The sequence below is a fragment of the Oculina patagonica genome, chromosome 6 (genome assembly GCF_052425735.1).
Source record: "Oculina patagonica isolate OP01 chromosome 6, crgOcupat, whole genome shotgun sequence".
NCBI lineage: Eukaryota > Metazoa > Cnidaria > Anthozoa > Scleractinia > Oculinidae > Oculina > Oculina patagonica.
In genome coordinates, this window is record NC_135763.1 from 11,814,296 (window position 1) to 11,837,461 (window position 23,166).

A 23,166-nucleotide genomic window follows, 5' to 3' on the forward strand; every position below is an offset into this window, starting at 1 on the left:
AACTCTCCCCAGTTCTCTCCACACGGCTGGAATGCGCCTGTTTGTTTTCAACCTTTTCAACTCTTTTGGCGATAAAACTTCGTCAAATCTTATCTTAAAATAGGAATGTCGTATTTTTACGGCGGTGGATCTGGAGGAGGTCAAAGGCAGCCAAAATGGAATTATCAAACTAACCTAGATCCCAATTTATTAGCCACAGTTCGCGATGAAATGCTTCGAAAAGAAGAAGAGTATCGGAGAGAGCAACAGCGAATCGAAGCAGAGCAAAAGAGGTTGACAAGCTTTTTGACACAGCTTCAAGCCATGGTTCGAGACCTACCTGGGTAAAAAAGAATTCCATAAATTTTGTTGTAAATAAGCTGTTTATGTGACCAATATGAACTCTATAACTGATAAGCTATGATGTTGTTTTCACTTCTGACTTTCCTGACCCTATTCTTTTTAGGAGAAAAAATAATTTGATTTTCAGTTAAGGATAAATGCTCTGCTTTGCTTTTAATTTCAGTACATACAAAAAGAAATTTACTTATGATGTGCTCTCTGGAATTGCTACTTGTCTTTTGGACGGAACAGTCTTTGAGATTGTAAAGGGACTAGAGGATATCCAGCAACTTTCTGAACGAAATTTACTCAACAAAAGAATGAAAATAGTCAACTCACAGAAAGGTAGTCAGATCAGTAGATCAGCATTACATCATTTTATAATACAAATGTGTTTAAATAATGATCTCCTATCCAGAGTAACCCAGTCAACAGCAAAGGCGGCTGACTGGGAGACCCTAATTAAAGATATCCAGTATCTATCTGTCTATCTTCCTTGTCATCATTGAGTACAAAGTTGAGAGCAGCTGATCACACTTCAGAGGGGGGGGGGGGGGGGGCACCCCAGGGGGGTACTCCGGGATCCAAGTGACGGGGATGTGCGAAGGATTTTTTTGGGGTCGAAATTTTCGATTCCGGGATTTTTTTGAGTAGGAGAATTTGGCAGATTTTTTTTTGGGTGACTTGATTTAAATAGGGGATTCTTTTGGGTATTAAAATCAAACTAAAGTGCCTTGGCGCGGCCTTGGCAATTTAGGGGTAATTTGACTAGGGATTGTTTTGGGCATTTTTTTTAGTCCAGGGATTTTTTTGGGTAATGTCGGGAGACTTAGGGATTTTTTTTGGGTCCTGAGTTTTGCCTCCATTCGATCATCCCCGTCACTTTGATCCCGCAGTACCCCCCCCCCCCCTTTGGGGGGCACTTGCATATGAAAGGGGTGGGGATGCTTGTCATCTCGCCTAGGGGGTAAATTACAGATTTTTGGTCATGCTTACGGTGTTCTGGGCATAATGCCAATATTTTTAGCCAGATAATGGTCTCATTTAGGGCTGTACACAGAGAAATATACAAATATAAATTCTATTCTATTTTTTTGGCATCTTTTAGGGGTAAAGAAAAGCATGAGCCACACCTAGATTGGTCTCTTATAGGGGTTCTTTTCAAAATTTCAGATGAGCCTCCCCACCCCTTTCATGTAGGAGTCCCCCCACCAGCCTGATCACACTTGTTCCAGGCAAGCACGAGAAAACTGGGAGACTTGTTGCATGACAGCACTTAGCCTTAACATCACATGACTCTCTCAATCACCTTATTAAGCTGTTACTCTATGTCAAGCCTTAAGCAAAGTTCGATTGAAATTGTAGAACTATTTCTTCGCCCTTTCTTACATCCAGAGTGAAGCACTTCTTATTCAACCTGATTATTCATATTATCTTATTTTTAATCAATCAGAGGTACACAGGGGGGTACTCAGGATTTCAAGTGACAGGGATGATCAAAGGATTTTTTTGGGTTTAAAATTTTGATTTTTTTTCCCATTCACTTAAAATCCCGAGACCCCCCCCCCCGGGCACAATATACATCTACTGTGCTCCAATATGGTATAGTCATGCATTTATGAGGCCCTGCCAGGGGGTTCCGGTGTCCCTTGTCTGAATTTAAACATGTTCCGTGTCGCTGTTTTTTCGCTCTTCGTGTTGCTGTCGGCAATTGAATTGAAGGAAAATTGCTTGTTCTTGTCGGAATTTAAGTTTTTTCATAAGGGTTGTTGTTTGTCGCGATTTTATTTTATGTGCTGTCGCTCCTTTTTGGGCCATGTCGCTTGTCGGAATTTACCCGGAGGGCTCATTTGGTTTGCTGTATAGCTAAGCGGACTATAATGTACAAATGTACATGTGGCAGTGATCAGCTTCTTTTTTGTAGCCCAAAGAATGGAGATGTCAAAGAAGCAAAAAGATGCCCTTCAGAAATGCGAACAAAGGCCACATAATCTTCCTATTGTGGAGGCGTCAAATGCTCAGGAGAAGAAGGTAAAGTGGCATTAGGAACAGCTGTATAACAGTCAAACCCTTTGCTAATGGCAGGTGCCTGTCATCTGTGCCCTGGCTGGGGTCACTGTGATGTGTTCCTTGGGAAAGACACTTAACTTTCACAGTGCCTCACTCCACAAATGGGTACCAGTGAATTTAATTTGAACCTGAAATGGACTAGCACCTCTCCCAGGGGTGTGGAATGGTAAATGCGAGACTTTGAGAGACGCAAGACCGATATCTTTTCTGCGAGTCTGAGACCTTTTTAGCCTTGCAAAGTAAATCGAGACTTGAGAAGACGTCAAAGAAAAATTCAAGACCCCTGAAAATTTTGACTTAACTATTTAGCTAAACTATTTACAACCCCTTCTCCCAGGGGGGGGGGGGGTGGAGAAATGCTCTGAGTTGATTCATGCTAGTGACATCAGTCAGTGGTGAGTGCCAGTCTGATTGGCCAGTAGGATGAAATGCAGAATTTTTCACCAATGGTACAGTGGACATCACCGATTGTAATTTTATGATGTCACAATGAGTGCCATTACCAATTGAAATTGAAATTATTTTAATTTATAACAAATATTATAATTCTTGTCATTAAGGCACTAGAAGAGAAGTTAGAAGCTGAGGTGATTAAAGTGGATCAGAAAGTAGTCTTGGAACTGGATCAACTTGTTAGTGATCAACAGGCGACACTACAAGTAAGCTCCTGTATTTTTTTTCACAGGCTTTAACAAACAGGTTTACAGCATTTGCTGTAGAGCTGTTGTCTGGATTCTTTAACGCCATTGGTCTGTTTATGAAAAACATAGTTATCCATTGTTCTCAATAATTATTAATGTTTTGATTGGTCCTTCCAAGTGGCCTGGTTAGAGTAGACGTACGGTGACAACCACGACTTGTTTGTGTTTCTGTTGTTACAGAAAGAGGTTTTCTGTGCTGTATTCTTGTCTACAGCAAAAACCTTTCAGATACAAATCCCACACAATGTAAACCAATGAAACATTTTTGCAATGCTTTTTCTCTAATATCCCCCTCCCCCTAAATTTTTCATTTTTTAAAAAAAAATATTATAAATCCCAAGGGAAACCAAATGAGTTGTTCACGTTACTTTGGTTTTGAATTCTCAACAGAAAGCTGGTGTCCCATTGTTTTCCATTACAAACAATCCTGATGACATTCGACTTCAGATGTACATTCTGGATTTCATACAGCGCCTCGACCAATCTCCCAGTTAGCACTGCATGAGCTGGAAGTTAACTTCTTAAGGCATGTAACACAAGGCAATTTTTCCTGCAACGTGCAATGCAACGATGACTACTGTAAAACATTGCAAGTTTCAAAAGGGGTGTCACATGCTCGCAGTTTTGGTTCGCAACTTGCAATGCACCCAGAAATTATCGTCTTGAAATTTCCCCCGAGCAAAACGCAAGCTCTGTTTAGCTGATTTCAACAAAATTGTGTTGCAAGTAAGGCTTCGTGTCACATGCAGCAAAAGTAGAGGACAGTTCTACTTTTCTTGCAACTGACCTCACAACGCAACATTTTGCTGCATTACAGGTTGCCAAACAATTAAGGTGTTACACGAAACTTTTTTACAACTTGCAATGCAGCATTTAGTTGTGTTGCAAGTTGCAGGAAAAGTCGCCTTGTGTAATATAATTATTTATTTTCAATGAATCTGATTGCCTCTCATGATCAGCAATCACATGCCCAATTTGCATTATTACTGTATGTCAAACAGAAATGGCAGCTGTGGTGAACAAGGCCTATTGCATGTAAAGTCACTTGTACTGGTAGGAGTGATTTCATTTTGAAAAAAATATCTAAAGGCCCATTTACACTGGCAACTTTCGTTGCGCAACTCAATGCAATTTTTGTAGCGCCGAAGTTGCATGAAGTCGTCACAATACCGCGACGATAAAATCGCCATGAGTTTGCATGCGCAAAAACTAGCGGTGATGAAATCACCGCAATATCGCAGGACTTTCGAACCTGTTTGAAACTTGATGCAACTTCAGCATGACAAAAATTGAATTGAGTTGCGTGACAAAAATCGCCTGTGTAAAACAGGCCTTAACAGTTAGTGTGTAGAGTCAAAACCAAACAAAAGAAAACAATGGAGTGCCTTATAGTGTCTAAAGGTGCGATAACTATTTCACAGGTTTAGTAAAATCAAGTATCCTTCATCGGCATTAATCTTTTTATTTGTAGTTATTAATTAAATCTCTATAATACAAATATCAAGCAATATCTAGACAAATTAATGTCACCTTACTGTTTTGTTACAAAAATGTTTTACAACATGCAAGAATCTTGAAAATAGTGCAACCAGGATATTTTCAATAAAATAAATATTGTAAGAAAATCTGTTCTTTGGTTATTTTTAACAAAACAAACTCTAACCAAGAACAGCTTTTTTTACAATTTTATAGAAAATAATCAGTTTCTTGGGTAGATATGTATATACATGTAGTGTACAGTCCACCAGGATTCGACAGGCATGTCATAAATAAGATAGTTTATAAGCAGATTTACAAAAAAAATAGTAAATGCAATTAATGTGCCTTTCAATAGCATGTAAACTCTGCTCAATCGACAGTTACATTTTTCCCTGCTGTCAATCTTCTAAGCGGACCTATCAGGAAACAGAAGTTCACTTCCATCAGCTCAAAAGATCACATCTGTCAGTTGTGATTGGTAGATTTCAATCCGTTTTGTTTCTGTTTATCAAAGTTCATTGGCTGTTGCCACAATTATAATTGACGGCAGTGAAAAATGAAATCATAAGTTGGGTTTAGAACTTGAGTTTGCGTGTTACTCAAGGTGCAATAATTTGAATTAAATATAAACTAATAGTTAATTTAGAGATTAATTACCTTTAATTTACCGCTGGATAAATATTACTTAGGTGACAGTAAAACTGAGTCTATCAAAACCTCAATGATTACTTTGATGGCAGAACCTCCTTTACTTTTGTATTTTTGTTTTACGTGTGGATGGAAGTTACAATAAAATATTATATTTTCTTTGCTCAAAAACTAACTCTTAGCATTGGCAGCAGTTTTTGAAAACAGAACATTGTTGTCAAGGAATTATTAAATCTATGTTTTGAAATTTTCTGTTGTAGAAAGAGTATCAAAGCTTTAAAGGAAAAACTTGTAAGAAAACTATTGCTAATCTTGAATGACCATCACTGTTCACAATGTTCGCATTCTCTCTTTTGCTCAAAATTCATATTTCCATAAAGACTCAGTTACACTTGATTGAATACTTCCTTAGTTACACCCGCTTTCACTGTTACGTGCATAGCGGGTTTCTGTCGACATCCATCTTTCAAGGTGTTAAACAAACAACATGGATTGAAATCCGCCAATCACAGCTGACTAGCATGACCTTCTGACCTTGTGTGCTAATTTCATGAACCAACAACGGTGTTTTGATTGGCTTGTTTCAAACAGCGTGTCGCAAGATGGATGCAGAAAGATAGCTATGCACATAACACTGAAAGTGGGTGTAATGAAAGAACTGAGACAATGTAACACTGAGGAAATCACTTTGTTTGTATAACACTATTTACATTCTGTTCCAACTTAAAACAGTATAATCTGTACACGTACGTGTAAAAGCATAGGTTTTACAAGTCAGTCTTTGGTGGTTGAGTGGTTAATACATTTTGGCTAAGTACAAAACTTAAGTCAGAGCAACATGTTAAACTGAAATTAGTTTTATCCTTTACATGTATTTGTTTATTAAATTTAGAAGAAAATTGACTGGACAAAAGATCTTAAAAAAAAATTCAAAGTCTGTTGTAAATCTTGTGCTAAGCAAAAATGGTGGATAATGGGGAAATGTTTCTTTGGGTTTCAAAATAAAAGCATGTGTAAATAACATAAAAATATAAAATTGTAATTAAGGGTTGTTCAGCCAGACAGAATGTGTTGAGTGATGACTTGAAAGCTAAAACAATGGCGTAGTAACAACTGTTTTTTCTAATTGATAGAAACAATTCTAGGCATTAATCTATAGTCCAGTTTTGAATAACTGGCAACCAAGACCACTAAAAAAAAAGACTAAAGAAGTATCCACATGTACAAGTACGTTGTACTCCTCTAACGGAGGTAAAATATTCACAAATACTACAACTAAGAACATGAAACATTTAGAACTCTGTGTATTGTTCTATTTTATGCTTTGGCACTTTCCTTTAAATATTATACTTCGCATCAAGACCAATATTATACACTTGCATTTTAGTTAGTTTATTCAGCAGTCTTGGTAAACTTGAAACTGGATTTTTATCTATCTTGGAAAGAGATAAAAGTAAAGGACTCATTAAAGTAAAGAAGGGATCTTTCTCAATAAATTGTTCACTATGATCAGGTGTGTCCATTAACAAAGAGTTCATGGAAAAACTCAACTCTTTAATGCCCTGGAAGGATAGCTTGTAATTCCAGGAGCAGGGCAAACAATAAAACCTGACTTTATACACAAAACTCTCATTCTTTCACAAAATTCAGGAGTTAATTTTTTGAAATTAACTAGTACCCTTGCATAATCTAGAGATTAAATTCTGGAAGTTTGGTCATCTTGACTAACTCCTCATCATCATCATCTTCATCTTCACTGATGCTGCACCTGGGTGATAAGCGGCACCCTCTGGCAATGAACTGAGGGAGTTTTCCAATAGCTGCCAAAATTAATCCCAGGTAGGGAGGGGAGGGTCTGATTGGTCGACTGATATACTCTGGGTGGTACTGGACTCCAACAAAATATGGATGGTCTGAAAGAAGGAAAAAAAAATTAAAAAGCCATTGGCAAACTGAGTCTCGAGTTAACACAACTTGTAGAATGGAAAATAGCAAGGGTGCAAATTTACTAGTTATTTATGTACCTTTTAGGGCATTTAAAGCAAACCTGTATGAGTGGAAGATGCTTGACAGAATTGTTTTGAAATGTAAGACTATTATTCTCTCAAAACTGAGCACAACAAATACGAAATAAATGTAATTGCAAGCAGTCTGTCTAATTGCCTGCTTGGTAAAATGAATTTCACCCATGTCCACAATCTGAACGCAAGATTCCAATACCTTTTACAGCAAGGCGCCCAAAAGTGTGACCACTTTTAACTTATTCACATTCTTCCGTGCAGATTTAATCCAATCAGAACTCAACTGGGAGCTGTCCTTGGCTTCTGATTGGATGGTGGTTGCACGAAAGAATGTGAATTAATTAAAGGTGGTCACACTTTTTGGCGCCTTGCTGTAACACTTCTGATGAGCATGTCCATTCCTTTTGTAAGGAAGTCTGACCCTCAATCAATGCATAGACTGATTTAAAGCCATACCTTGGATCTCCATGATTTCCATCCTTTCTCCCTCCACATCACGACCAACAAACTTCATTCCCTTCTCCTCAAATTGACTGACATGTGTTGGATTAACCTTAATGAAAAGAATAGAGGAAAACACAATAAACATTTTGTCAGTGATATCAACTGTAACTGGCTTTCACAGGTCAATCAAAATTAACAGCAGTAAAAGAATCAGCAAGGTTGCCAATTTTGAGATTTAAGTGCAAGATTTTGTCACAGATTGATATTTTGAAAAATCTTAAAGATTTGTAAGGAAACTGGTTCTGGATGAAAAATTCAGGCATTGGTACACTGTATGTACTGGGCTAGCCTGCGAATACAGCCACATCTCTGCACTCCAGCCGCTTGCTGCAAGAAGCGATGAGAGGCAGCTGTATTTGCAGGCTAGCAATGGGCATAACATTCTTCAACTGTTGGTCAGGCCAATGAAAAAAGTGGCAATCTGCTATTGGTCCCCATGTTGCAGGGTTGTGTTTACCTCATATCTGTGCCTGTGTCTTTCCTCTACATACTCTGCATTCTTGTAAAGCTTTTCTGGAAAGAAAAAGAAAGTGTTAAAACCTCTAGAAACTAAAGGAGTTTACAACTTAGAATACTAGACATTTTACCACTGAATAATAGTTCATAGTTTTCTTTGTTTTTCAGAGATACTAATAATATTAGAACCAGTAAATTTGCAATTTTGTATGAAATCAGTCCAGCATCTGTGACTCTGATTCTGACATTCATTAAACTGGACATTAAGATGGCTCGAAATCCTGGTACTCATTCAATGCAAGGAACAACTCACTTGTTACACTTTCATGTTTTTTTGAAAACACTGTGCGTCGTCTTCCTAGTCTCATGGTGCCTCCCAGCTGACCTGGGTTATGTTCAGGCATTTCAATAACCTACATGCAGCAATGAGATAATCAAAATCCAAGATTGAATAAAAAACGCACATTACAGTTCAATTAATTGGCACTCTGTGTCATCAGAACCCAAATAAAGTCAAGGAAAGAATATCATGCTAAATGATGGTCAAAACAAATGGCATCTGAGATTTTATAGCTACATACGGTGTATAAGTGAAAACAAGAACAAGATATCAGTGAAAAAAAGTAATAAGAAGTGAAGCATAAAACTTACTACTGGATGTTTAGTATCTGGTTCATTTTCTGTGGAATTTGCATCTAAAAAAATATTTTTAAACAAAGTTATTGGCATGTTCTTGTGTAACTTTTCCAACAATAATACTGATGGTAATGTAGTTCTTAGAAAGTTTCCAGAACTAAGTTGTATTATTATATACCTGCCAACTTTTTCTGGGTCAAAGGCGTGAGATTTTTATCCTGAGAGTGCCAGGATTTCCGAAGATGATACGAGAATGTCCGAAGTTTCCCGAAGACATCCGAAGACGTTCTGAAATATCCTGATCGCAGTGTGTGGACGTGTTTTGCCAAACACAACTTCGTTCTAAATGCTTTTCTTGACAAAACTCTAAGATTTCAGGTAAAAGTATCGTCGTTTACTCATTTTACGTTTTCTCATTTTTCGTTTCTTGCATTGGTTTGAGTTTACATTTTTTGGAAAGTGTGTCGGTTATGGTTATTATAACTCACATTTTTCGACCAGGCGTGAGAAATAAGTTCGTAAGTGTGAGTTGGCGTGAGATCAAATTTTTCAACTCGCAGGCGTGAGACTCACGCCCAAGGCGTGAGAGTTGGCAGGTATATTATAAATAGTCCTTCATTTTCACTCTGAATTATTACAAAGCCAGTTACAGCCAATAGCCGGCTGGTTTTTCATTTACAGCATCCTTACTTAGCACAGCAGTGCAAAATACATTGATACATAAAAAAGTGAGTATTTATTTTATATACATTAGGAAGTCCTTACCTTTCCATCCCAGAATATGTCGAGCAAACTCAATCACAGCTAACTGCATACCATAACAAACACCTATCAAAAGTATAAAGAAATTGGTTAAGTGTCGACAATTGTTATTGTTATTTACAAGCAGGAGTAAGCAAAGTCTGTCTACAAGCCTCGCCAGGCTGGCAATTGAGCACCAGGGATGAGCTAAGAAAATGCTAAGCTGGCTGATTAGCAAGCTTTTCTGGTCTTGATAGCTCTGAAACTTTTACCCAAGTCTTTGTTTTCATGTCAAATTTCAGCCCGATTTAAGTTATCATTCAGCCGGTGAAAATAGCCAGCAGTTGGCCCTTCGTAACATCCCTGAAGAACCGATATTGGTTTCGAAAACAGACAAAAGGAAACGATAAGAAAATACCATACCTAAATAAGGTTTTTTCATCTTTCTTGCCCATTCAGCTGCAGCAATTTTTCCTTCTGTGCCTCTCTTTCCAAAGCCCCCAGGTACTAGAATACCACTGTTTTGAAGAAAAAAGGAACATATTATTTTTTAAACTTGCACATGTAGTTTCAACCAAAAAATAATACAACATGAAAAAGTTACTGAATGTCTTAATACCCAGCCCAGAGCATCATCAATGGCAACACTTGATTTCTGGTTTCAGTGGCACAAAAATGGCAGAGTTTGTTGCTCACCGTAGATGAGATGCCATAGGTCCATTGCAAGTTCCCACCCCACTCCAGCCCCAACATTTTTAAATGTTGCCCTAAAGAGGTTCTATGCTATTCCTGAAGCATGTCTTAGTTACAAGAATAACATGGAAACCAGTGACAAAATATTCCTGGATTGCATGAGGATAAGTGTGGTTAGCAAAAGTAAACATTTTTAATGTACTCACTCGCAACCACAGAGCTTCTGCCAAGCTTCATGATATTTTACGGGATCTCTCTCCTGTATTTCCTTTTCAAGATTTTCAGACTCCACCCACTGCAAGAACAAAAGCCAAATTTTAGAGTTACATTAAAGGGGAAATATCATGGGGATTTTGATTTCCATTTCTAAGATAACTTAATCTTACATGCTGCACAAACTTCCAAAACAAACTGCAAGAAACCTACCACAACATTCAGACGTCTGTTGCAATGAAGGGATGCATGTTTCAGAGCTTTAAGTACAGAAATGTATGCATCTTCTAGTTTTGTGTATTTTCCAACAAGAGCAATCTTAACTTCATCTAGAGCTCTCTCCTCTCTGAAAAACAAAAGAACCAGAGAAACACATTATTAAATGACAATACCATTTTAAATCCTAAACCACAAAAGATTCATCTTCAGTTTCTGTATCATGGAGTGACCCTGGATAGGATCTCAGGGCTGCAAATAATATTTTTCCCTTGAAAGGACATGCCTCCGACTAAGTCGCCATTTTGATCGGACAAAATAAAAGTGAGGTCGGTCATCATATTACATTACTGCTCCATAATTATGTGAACCTGCTAATATCTCCTGCGTTGTCAATGCAGAACATTGGTGGTGTTTGCACTGGAAAACAAAAAAAAAAACAAGCTGTCCAGATATTCCGTCTGACCACAGTTGGAATTTCATCGAACATTGGCAAATTGTGGTCGGACAGTCCGACAGTTATCTGCAGTCCTGGGATCTTATTCCATCATGGGACAGTCCACCTAGTAAATACCCTAATTTTTTTGTAGATACCAAACATTTAAAAACCTTGTCGTGCTGACATGGAAAAAACGCCAATTTTTCATGTATGTGTTTTCTGTATACATGTATTAACCATTCAAGATAAGGTATAAAAAGGGTTTAACTGTAGTAACAGTAAATGTAGTTTACCATATAGCAATGAAATTCTAATTTGATCAGTAATCCACGGGCCACAGGTTTGTCAGTCGCAAGACTGTTACATGGAACCCTGGTTAAACAACGTCAAGTTAATTATGTCAAGTTGTTGTTTCGTCTGTACCTCTCAGCAAGTTCTCTCCATTGCATCATGAAATGTCGTGGCTTGGGGGACTTGATTTCCAGCTTAAGTCTCTTGGAAAAAAGTGGCACAATACCTTGGCCTGACAACAACAATGGCACTCTGTAAATAGATTTACAGTCGTGGACGTCGATCACCTAAAAATAAACAAAATAAAAATTATATCCACCAAGTAAGGAAAGCCTTAACAGGGTTCATACTCTTTTGAGCTTTTGAAATTCCACGACTTTCCATGACCTTTTCAATGACTTTTCAAAATTTGACTATTTTTCTTGGCAATTTTAAAAAAATAATCTTGATTTCAGATACGATTTTTCCCTTTTCTTCACCAAAAATATACTGCCTAATTTATTTTGTACAATCAATACCATTTTCCATGACTTTCCATGACCCACACTTAAATTCCATGACTTTAAAGCCCCAGAAAAAATGAACTTCTAACATTCCAGGACTTTCCAGGACCTGTACGAACGAGCTTAAGTACAGCAACTACTAAAGACTATAACCATGAGAAATCTCTACCAATCTCTAAACAGCAAACATCCAACACCCGTAAATCATGGTTACAAATCCAAAAGTTTCTCACCTGCTCTGGAGGTACATGACAGAACAAAGACACCTTTTCCTTCACAGCATTAGTGACGGGATGCTTGCACCGACACATAACCTGCAATTTGGTTTGTTAATGAATGAGCTTACAATGAACTCTTTTAGAAGCTTGGAAAGTACACACATCTACATTGTAGCTAATCACTTTTAGTAGAAACTCAGTTGTGTTCTATTGGTAATCCGCGAATCTGATTGGTTCTCCCACTGATTTCTATTCGCCGATAGAAAACAGTCGCGCGCTCGCGTAGCTCTTTAAGCGGTAAATTTTCTTGATTTTTGTCTTCAAAGTGCACAATATTGTAGATTTTGGACTGCAATCCTTTAGAGTTTCTACTAAAACAATTAGACTACTCGCCCTCGTTTTCTATGAGCGATAGTCAACTCGGCTGCGCCTCGTTGACTATTTGCTCATAGAAAACTTGGGCTCGTAGTCTAATTGTTAAATAGCACCTCTACTGACAGCTTTGATTTCACTAGCCAAAACCAATTTTCTACTGCTTTTTGTCTCAAGCTAACTCAGGTTTGGACAGAGGCACTTTGCCGTCTTTACTGGTCCTGTTATCATTAGTTGGTAGTCTTTAGCGTTAATTTTAGGCTTGTCCATAGTCTTTGATAATTTCATAAGAGACCATATTGTACTTATGAGTTCTGTTCTCGCAAAGACGATTTTGATGTATGGTTTTCTTCCAATCAAATTCTTGGAATTTTTACTAGCCATTTTGGCTAGTGAAACCGAAAAACTACTAGCCAAAACTGCATTTCGTCTGGCCTGTGCCTAGTTGGCTACCATTAGTGTTAAGCCCTGAAACACCAAAATATAATTCAAACCTACCACAACAACATACATTAAAAGAATATAAAGCCCATGATGAAAACAAACATGACTCACCATATCAGGGCTTAGACCCAAACCACGTAGTTCTCGTACACTGTTCTGTGTTGGCTTTGTTTTCTGCTCTCCCGTTGAATCAGGCTGAAAATTACACATTCAAGTATGTATTGGTTAACTTGCTTAAAGGGAACCTCCACTCTTATAACAAGTTGACGTTGAATTGTTTCAAATAATGCCTAAATTCCAAATTTTACTGGACAAGGGGAAAATGGCATTTAATAATAGCAAAAAGTGGAAAAGATTACTTTTAAATTTCCCACGCACCACCATTTTGGATTTTATGACATGCAATGGTTGCCCAATTGCTTCACACAACAGATCCTCTGCTTTTTAACAATAGCGGCAACCATTACATGTCATGAAATCCAAAATGGCAATGCACTGGAAATCTTTTTCACTTCCAATTACTTCTTGGAGATGTAAAGGAGCTCTGTCAGAACATACTACATGTAATTAATTTTTTTTCAAGGCACAATAACATTACCTACAAACCAAAGGAAACCTCAAACTAATGATTTATCAAGGCACAGAAGGACATCGAAGAAGAAAACTTAAACTGAAAAGTGATAAGGACACAAAGGCAATTACAAGAGTTTAGAATGTGTGATATTCAGAAGGAAAACACTGCCGATGTTGATTACACATGAATTGTACCTACCGCAGGGACAAGACTGACATGCACCACACAAAAGTTGTCTCTCCCAACTCGGAACTGGAATTGTCGAAAAGCCTCAATGAACGGCATACCTTCTATATCACCCACAGTCCCTCCCAGCTGAATAGAAAACATAAGACAAGTTTTAGGCAACACTATAGAGTGTGTTCATGGCGGCCATATTGGAGTGAAACAATAAAATGATTATACAATGTATAGGGATATTACTTTTTGAAACACTTGTAACTAAAATTCAATGCTAAGATTCCTCTTACAACAGCAATGTTGATTGTTAGCAGTGATAATTGTGTTCTCTACTTGTTCTCAATACGAACATGAAGCAATATAATATCTGGAAAGTTAACTCTAAAATTCATACTCATTGATACGCAGCTTTTGGAGGAAAAAAGTATTGTCACAAAACAAAAAAATAGCTAATTATTTACACTGTAAGAAAGTTACAGCTTAAAGAAATGAAAAATATATTGTTCATTTTCACTCACCTCAATAATACACACATCAGCCTTGGTTTCATTTTCAACAGGTTCACCAGACACCTTAGTGACCCAGTCTTGAATGGCATCTGTTATGTGAGGGACCACTATAAGGTGCATGGATAGGAGAAATAAGGGATCAGTGAAACAAACAGCCTACGAATAGCCATTTCTTTGTCTCTCTGCTTCCATTCTAGATCTGCTAATACTTCTTACACAGCCAATTTTAATTTGTCTTCTCAAGTTTAGTTTTAATTTAGGATTCCACTCATCTAATAGTCCAGTGAAGGTCTAAATTTCCTTGTCCAGTATAATTAAGTCTAGTCGACTGGGGATATACTTTGCAGTAAGCAAATGAGCGCTTCAAGCTGCGACCATTATCATGGTGGCCGTAGCAAGTGAAATGAAAATTTGGCAACTAAGTTTTCCAAACAGGTTGCTTATTTGGCAACCAACGCAAAGGACTGACTAGGCATCAACAATTCTTTCTGTAGTACTGAACAACCTAGATTTTGCATCATACTGGCACCTACTATCAAAACAGAAAATCCACCTCTCCATAAAAAATGTTTTATTTGGAATATTTACGGAAAAATGCCCTTTACTTGATCTATTAAATTACTTCACAATTATTGGAAAATTGTTCTTGTGGGACTGCAGAAGAAGTCAAACCCTTCCTAAAATTGAGGGGTTTAAAGCCAAAATTAAAATTAAGTATGAAATAGAAAGTAAAATCACAAAAAAAGAATATTTTAATAAAAAATGGATAATTAAACCTATATAATAAAAATGTATTATTGTTATTATTTCAAATGTTACTATCCTTAAGGCTATCTTTGTGTGTGTAATAACTTGAGAATTGTAATAGTGAATTGTAATTATATCATATTTATTAATTAACTTTATTATTATTTTTTTTTTCATTATAATTTTTTTTTCTCTTTTTTTCCTATTCCTAAATTGTATGTAACTTAACTGTGTAATTAATGTTCTTTTTTGTAATTGCAATAAAAAAAAATAAAAATAAAAAAAAAAGATTTGAAGCTACACCAGCTTTCAGTGTTTTACATGCTTTCAGTGTTTTACATCCATCTTTCGACGTGCTAAACAAACAAGACAGATCGAAATCCACTAATCACAGCCCATTAGCATGACCTTCTGAATCAACCAACACCGGCATGCATCGGTTTTGAATGGCTCATTTTGAACAGCATGTCCAAAGATGGATGTAGAAAGATAGTTCTGCACGTAACACTGAAAGAGGGTGTAAAGATACTTGTAAAAATACAGATCTACATGTACACATGTACCCACCTTGAACCGTTTTTCCCAGGTAGTCACCACGTCTCTCCTTGTCTATCACACTCTGGTATATCTTACCAGTTGTTATATTGTTATTTCGATGAAGAGTAACGTCAAGGAACCTTTCGTAGTTACCCAGGTCCAAGTCTACTTCACCACCATCATCCAAAACAAACACCTCTCCTACAACATTTGGATTTCAAATAGTTAATGTAATAAACCAAGTACAGCAGATTCAGGTTGAGCGTTAAATTGTCTCAGTTGTCGTGTTTGTTGTCATGGTTGATTGATTGGGTTGCGATGCAAAATGACAGTCTTTGCTAGGTGGGAATGGCAATGTTGTCTGGGGAAATTAAAAGCCTGTTGTGACTTGTCCAGCAACTTTTACAAGAAGCAGGGGTTTCATTAAGTTCGGAAGTAGAAAGGCACCGAAAAAAGAGTGGGCAGGCAGAAAAGAACAAAATGAAGTAGCTTTCTTTACATGTATGTTCAGTTTGATAGTAGTTGGGTACCAACACTTGTGTATCCTGGAACCAGGACCCGCCTTCTAATGAGAACCCTGATTCTTGTCTTGGATCTCATTATCTTATTACTATTGGTTTCAAACACCAAGTTACTTATTTACTAAGGAGAAGATATGCAAATTACAAGTAGTTAAGTGCTAGTAACATAATATTTCAAGGTCGAACCAATTCTGAAGACCAGGAAACCAAGAACAAAAATTTTCCAAAATGACTGATAATAAAAACTGCAGCTACCCCAGGGATTGATATTTATTAAACACCCTCAGCATGTATCAATTCTTTATACTTTTCGTGAAGAAGAAAGACTTGCCTCTATTTTTATTTTCCCAGTATGCAAATAAAAACCTAATCAAAGATTAATTTCAAAAATCCCGCAACATATGAACAACTGTAGCACTTTACACCTAAAAGAACATCAGGTTTTTATACCATTTTATTTTAATATTTTCCGGCTTCTAAAGGCCATGAACCTCTTGAATCAACTGACCATTCCTACGATTGCTTTCCCAAAACGTCATCGACTTCGTTTACTCGGCCGGCCATGTGCTTTTAGTGTCGCAACATATGCATTGCAGTTTCCATCAGTATATTTACCGTTTTTTACCGGCTTAAATAAAATCTCACTATTTAAAAAGGCTTTAAATGGTTTTAGCTAGTACAGAGCTGCGTGATCATTTCGCAATTCCTAAATTTCCAAAATAGTCGTTACGTCCACTTGAATAAAATGGCGGGATTATTGTTTTGAGCGCGCGAAACCCAACGTAAGCTTCAAATAAAGTCGTAAATACTAACTCATTTAACGATCGATGAAAAACAGTAAATTGACTAACCGTGCTCGTAGGGGGAGAATGTTCCAGCGTCGATGTTCAGGTAGGGGTCGATTTTAATAGACGTAACATGCAGTCCGCAGCCTTTCAACAGCGCTCCAATGCTGCTCGAAATAACTCCCTTCCCAATCCCGCTAATAACGCCACCAGTCACCAAAATGTACTTCATCTTTAAGCTCTGGATAGAGATTTTCAAATCAACGTCCTGGTAAGTTATAAAAATGGGAAACACCGGACTAAAATTAAACTAAATTTCTTTAAACTCGTTGAGGTGAACGGCGCTTCGCTCTCTCCGAGAACAGCGCTTGGAAATTTTCTGCACGTGTTGTTTTTATCCAAATACATCGCTTCTCATTGGTCAATGAGCATCCAATAAAAAATAACATGACGTCATATAACACGCCGCACGCAGAGTCGCACGAGTCGCACACAATCGATGTCACCACAGGTTACCCAGGTTTTTTTAAGTTATCAACTGCAGTGAATCCCCATTTCTCGAACTTCCCGAAACGAACTAAAAGGCATTTCCCTTGGATTTTACACAAAGGAGTTTAGGGGCGAAATTCATGAATAAAAACAAAGAAGAGGCGTTTTCCTGCTCGGTGAAATCCGTCTGCTTTCAGAGGCCGGAGAAGTAGGAGTCTCTCAATCCAGTGTGCTCTCGGCTAAGCCATACGTTTGCAGATGTCTTCGTACTCTTCTTATCCTACGACTTTTTCCAGCTTGCGGTGGTGACCGTCTGAAACTCTGAAATGAGTCACATGACACCATCCGGCACAAATCAAGGATTCTCCAAATGTTGACCGTGTATGCGTTTGCCCTGATGCAGTGAATTTTAACAGGAAGTGCCACACTGTTATGTTGTTTAATACGGGAGGCGGGGGGGCTGAAATAACAACCACCACCTCAACTCCAACCCCCATTGCAAAAATCGAAACTACTAAAAATATGATAGCGAAACATGGTGATAGTCTCGTCTCTTTAGTACAGAACGTGCAGGGCTGTCTTGCCAGCACCGGTACATTAAAGCAGGATTATGGCTCCTGATTAAAGTCATTAAACTCTGACAGTATCCATGTTATAACAACAGTTTTAACTTGAGAAAGGGTCAACGGACAATACAAAGAACCGGATCCTGGTGGATCTGATCAGAAAATTGTATAAATACGAACAAATAAAAAAAACAGCAGGGTTGACCGTACGTTGGGCGGATTGAACTTGTATATTTCTCTTCCATACTTTATATACAAGTTCAATCCGCTTACCGTGCGGTCAGCCTTTCTGTTTTTTTAATTTGTTCGTATAACAAAAGGCAATCAAGAAAATGTTGCCCAGCTGATGAATAAGTACAAAGCAACATTTCCCATTGGATTAAACAAAAACAGATCGACACCTAGAAGAAAGAAAGAAGGTGAAAAAAGCCAAAAAAAGGAAAAACTTGTGAAAACAAAAAAGCTTGCAATATAAGTAATCACCTGCAGGGCCCCTGTTTTATTTTCCATACATTTTACAAAACAAGAAAACGAAAAGAGTGATTTTGTTGAAAATTAGATATTACCCCCCTTCTTTCCATTCAGTAATCTAGAGTCTCTAGACGTTGCCTTACTCTCTCGGTGTATTACTTTACACCCTGCCCCCTCTCGTTTTGTCCCCCCCCCCCTCCTCCTGATAATTATTTCTGAGTCCCTTATAGGTCCTTATACGTTTTCGTACCGTGAGTATTTATGTGCGAGATGCCTCCTCCTCCTAGTTTTATTTTCATATATTTTACAAAACAAAATAACGAAAAGTGTGATTTCGTTGAAGATTAGATATTACCCCCCTTCTTTCCATTCAGTAATTTAGACATTGCTTTTCCTCTCTCGGTGTATTACTTTACGCCCTACCCCCTCTCGTTTTGCAGTCGTCCCCCCCCCCCCATCCACTCCTGATCATTATTGTATAGTCCCTTATAGGCCCTTATACGTTTTCGTACTGTGAGTATTTATGTGCGAGATGCCTCCTTCATTTTAGGTATACTAGCTCCAAACTCGCGCGGGGGCAGATGCCTCTGAAGACAGCACGCGTTACCTGAATTGTTATTGCTGCTATCATTTCGCCGCCAGAATACCTTTGCTAGCAATATCTATTTACTAAGAGAAAGTCTAAAATATGACAAAAGCTTTTTGTCTGTTTTATACTGACATGTGCTACCTTCTTTAAATAACGTTGCTAGTCTTGCTACTGCTACCACTACTACTGACTATACCTAATTGAAGAAACGTTGATCCTGTGAAAAGCATAGACCATGAGCTATATGACCCAATGGTATTCTGGGTAGACATCCTTGGTAAGCTTGGTAATATTCTTTATATTGATAATCAAGACATTTCTTTCTTTGAGAGCGTAAATAGCATGATTTATGCAATGTCTAAACATCATGCTTATTCTGTCAAAGACAACAGTTATTTTTCCGATTTCCCAGTAAGCAATTGGGTCGCATGGTTTATGCTTTTCATGGGTCAACGATTCTTCAATCAGGTGTATATAAATGTTGCGGGTACGACATCGCCGGCTTTTGCATTAGAAAGTTTTTTTGCTTGGAGTGTCTACCATTAGTGTTCTCACAATTTATTTTGGCTACAAATATCTGGAATAAAATCACTTAAAAAAACTTGTAAATCCGAATACGAACGTTAAGTGTACGTTTCGGCATTGGCTAAATGTCATTATCAATTTTACCGTACCCAAATTCACAAGTAGCCAATCACAAGTGTAATCCACTGTCCTGATATCTTACGATATCAAGTCACTGACCTGATATGCCACGATATCAGTGGTCACTTTCAAGTGAAGAAGTGTTACTGTACGATGAATTTAAAAGAGGTTTCACTAATAAAACAGAACCTCGAAATTTAAGTTTTGCTGGTAATTACAGGTCGCAAAAGAAGTTAAAACTTTCCCGCCAAAAGTAAACCTAAAAACATGAGTGCGCTCGCCAATTGCGCGATGTTTGCCAAAAAATACTGAAACGTTCAAGCTGAAACAATGGAATCCGAGTTCTCAAATTTTTCATTAAACAAGTTAAAAAGTGTCGGCAGAGGAACTTTTGGTACGCGTCGGCGGCATATCAGGCTCGTTTGGTCTCGCCATAAAATAAGAAACATAAAATACCAACTCGCCTAGCGCCTGATATGCTGCCAAAGCGTACCAAAAAGGAACAATCAGGTATAGATATCAAGTCAAAATTTGAGATCAAATGGAAGAGAAGAGGAATGGAAATTGACTGAATTTACGGGCACAATTAGTAAAGGCCTGAATGTTATGTAATCTGGAATCTCTTTAGAGCAAAAATAAAAACGGCTGGAAAAATCTTGCAAAGGGACCATGAGGAAAAAAGATAAGAAAAATCTGTAAAAGAATTTTTGCCCAACTTGAAGGTAAAAAAAATATCTTGGCAAGAGAAATTGCCCAAATCCCCCCTCCCCCCTCTCTCAAAAAAAATATGGTCCGTCCCTGGCCTTACGGGAGGAAATTAAAAAGTTACCGCGATAACGGATCTTCCAAAGGACCCTGTGGTTTACTGTATTTATAAACTGGTGCTACACATATCAACGATTTTTATTTTATTAATTTCTCATGTTGGTCAAACGGAATTTTAATGAAAATTCGCCATTTCTGAAACTTTTACAGCAAGCTGACCAACAAAACGCAGCTCGCATTCTTCCAAAATGACAGCACTCTAAACGCGTTTATTTGTTCGCTCGTCTAATATCTAAGTTGAAAAGAACGGCAACTAGAAGAGGTTATAAACTGAAATAGGACTTACAATATAATGCCATTTTTACCCCACACTTTCCCTTTAATGAACTATACATCCCCGCGTTATAAAATGACTACAATATTTTATTCCCATATTTTATTTCCTCGCTAAGGCCATCCAAATAAAATGTTTCGTTTACCATCGCCCCGTCTCTTGTGATGGTGGGTCGGTCGGTCGGGCAAAAAAAAAATGAACACTTTAAGGGATCTGGGTTCATTTAAGAAGCCAGGAGATGCAGAACCGAAAGATTTTGATTCAGTCGATCTCGCAGAGAATGTTCGAACTATCGTTAATGCCCTTGGCACGAAACAGCCTTTCAAAAAAAACTTAGTATCGATGTTAATTAAAGACGAACACATCACATCATACCAATTGTTGTTAATAAAACAGGATCGTATGCTTGTAAATTAAAGAACTTACCTCTTTGGCAGGTGAATCTAGAATTTTTCTTTTTTACATTTCGAAAAAAATGGGTCGGTCGGGCGATGGGAAACGAAACATTTTATTGGGATGGCCTAACAGCAATTTAAAGCATACCATCATTACCTACGAACGTATAACGTGTAAACTGAGTTTTCGTTATGCCTTTAGTCACATTTCGTGAGGTAAGTTTATTATGTTAAGTTTTGCCAAATACTCGCTATGAAACCGAATCAGTGTTCGCGAAGAAATTACTTCCATAAATCTAAATGACAAAACCATAGCCAAAACCAAATAAGTCTCCCGGGCGTTATTATTCAAAGTAACAAGCAAACGAGATTAACTTTAATATAACAAGACCTAACAACTGTTCAAAACCTCTTATCGCAATCTGTTTCAGTCTTCCTGACTTTTGACCATCCGTTCCTTCTTTTGTATTTGCTGTGTTACTGAAATTTATAAATTTCACCGAATTTGGTGGATTGGTCTAGACTTCACAGATACTTTATGACCTTTTTATTTTCATCCCATATCCGTGCAAGGTCCGTGAAAAAGGCTCCCAGCAAACAGGCATGCAACAAAAATTCACATTCACTGCCTCCACGCACTCATTAATTAGGTGGGCGTGACTGAAAGCCCATATTTCCATATTTCCCGTCTAGACTTAGCCCACACAAGGGGTAAAACGTCGAAACTGTTTAGTATTGAAAATTCGCAAACTTTCGTCCTTCGGAAACTTTTTATGGGGATCACTGTTTATATCATATTTTTTTTTCCATTAAGGAGGGGAAGAAGTCGCTTACGCTATCTATCAAGCTATGTACAAAACGGTGAAAGCCGCGCGATCTAAAGAAAACAACCGCTATTCAAAATGGCTAAAAACAACCACAGAAAAATTTTTAAACTATAATTAAAAGTCAAAAGTTTTTTACTGACTTCTTATGCCATCCCCCATTTTTTTCTCTGTTTAGCGTCGTCCGACCGACCCAGATTTTCGCGTTTTCAAAAAAAATGTCATACAGAAGGTAATGAAGGCAATTACACATTATTTTAAATAATTTTTCAACCTTTTTACGCTGTTCTAGTTTGAGTTTAACCATGACGTCGATTTTTCCTTCCTCCATTGCCGCCATGTTGACTTTGAAACCATGTCTTCTTGTTTCCAGGCTCCACGGATATTATGCTGATGTACCGGGCCTCCTAGTTCCAGACTCCTTATCCACTTTTTTTTATTTCTTTTTTAATTCCGACCGACCGACCCAAAATCAGAAAACACATACGACGATAAACGAAAACAAATCAAAGTCTCTTCGAGATGTCGACGTTTTTGCATGAAGTATGAGTCGAAGGTTTATCCTGTGCATTGTTCTTCGAACTTATCATTACAGTTTCTTTGTAGTTTAGTTTAACAATTTCCTATCTTCGCGGAGGAAATGCAGCCATATAAGCTTAATTTTGTCAAAAATGGCTCGTCCTCGCCGGGTATTTATACACATATTCCTTAACATTACACAAATAAACAGTGCAAATTTCACTGAGATCTGACAATTCTATTCATAAAAATTGCAAGGACCTTTCGAGGCAGTCGATTACGGTAGCGAAATTAGCAAATGAAACAGCAAAATATGCGTTCGACTCTTTGTTTTTGCGACGCCATATTTGAATTGTTATAGCCGGGTAGACCGCTGTTCAATGTGTTCAAGGCCGTATCGTTACGTTTGCTCCACGAAAAAGCACGAAAAAAATACGGATATTTCCGACTACTGTCGGAGAAAACATTGCGCATATAATTGGGGCGTAAACAAATCGTTACACTCAAGCTGCGTTTTGTCTAGGCTCTGCGAGGGTCGGATATCAAGACCCAGGATTAAACAAAAGCCATATATACAGTGAATGCTTTCGAATTATATTTGAAGATGAAATACGAAAGAATTTTGCTGTCTTTGACTGAAATTCCACTCAAACTGCGTAGATACGATCGCATGTTGTAAAGCCGATTCATGCAACATTGCTGTCATTCCCTGTCAACGCGAGGTCACGTCCCTAACGACCTAGGCTGATG

General features: G+C 37.8%; 2 protein-coding genes across 2 annotated transcripts; one reads left to right on the forward strand and one right to left on the reverse strand.

The window, feature by feature from the left end:
* Positions 1-66: 66 nt before the first annotated feature.
* Positions 67-4,547, forward strand: LOC144658907 (protein DGCR6-like). The gene is made up of 5 exons (XM_078519412.1): positions 67-323; positions 506-666; positions 2,246-2,352; positions 2,952-3,050; positions 3,483-4,547. Exons 1-5 carry the CDS (start codon positions 106-108, stop codon positions 3,585-3,587), a joined length of 690 nt encoding a protein of 229 aa, XP_078375538.1. The 5' UTR covers positions 67-105; the 3' UTR covers positions 3,588-4,547.
* LOC144658886 (CTP synthase 1-like) lies at positions 4,539-17,180 on the reverse strand. Its single transcript, XM_078519378.1, has 16 exons — positions 16,886-17,180; positions 15,544-15,714; positions 14,239-14,336; positions 13,739-13,855; positions 13,078-13,161; positions 12,166-12,246; positions 11,562-11,716; positions 10,697-10,829; positions 10,477-10,565; positions 10,001-10,095; positions 9,602-9,664; positions 8,852-8,895; positions 8,514-8,613; positions 8,202-8,257; positions 7,697-7,793; positions 4,539-7,132 (listed from the first exon to the last, which is right to left on the reverse strand). The coding sequence occupies exons 1-16, from the start codon at positions 17,049-17,051 to the stop codon at positions 6,909-6,911; spliced, it is 1,773 nt and encodes a 590-aa protein (XP_078375504.1). The 5' UTR covers positions 17,052-17,180; the 3' UTR covers positions 4,539-6,908.
* Positions 17,181-23,166: the final 5,986 nt, after the last annotated feature.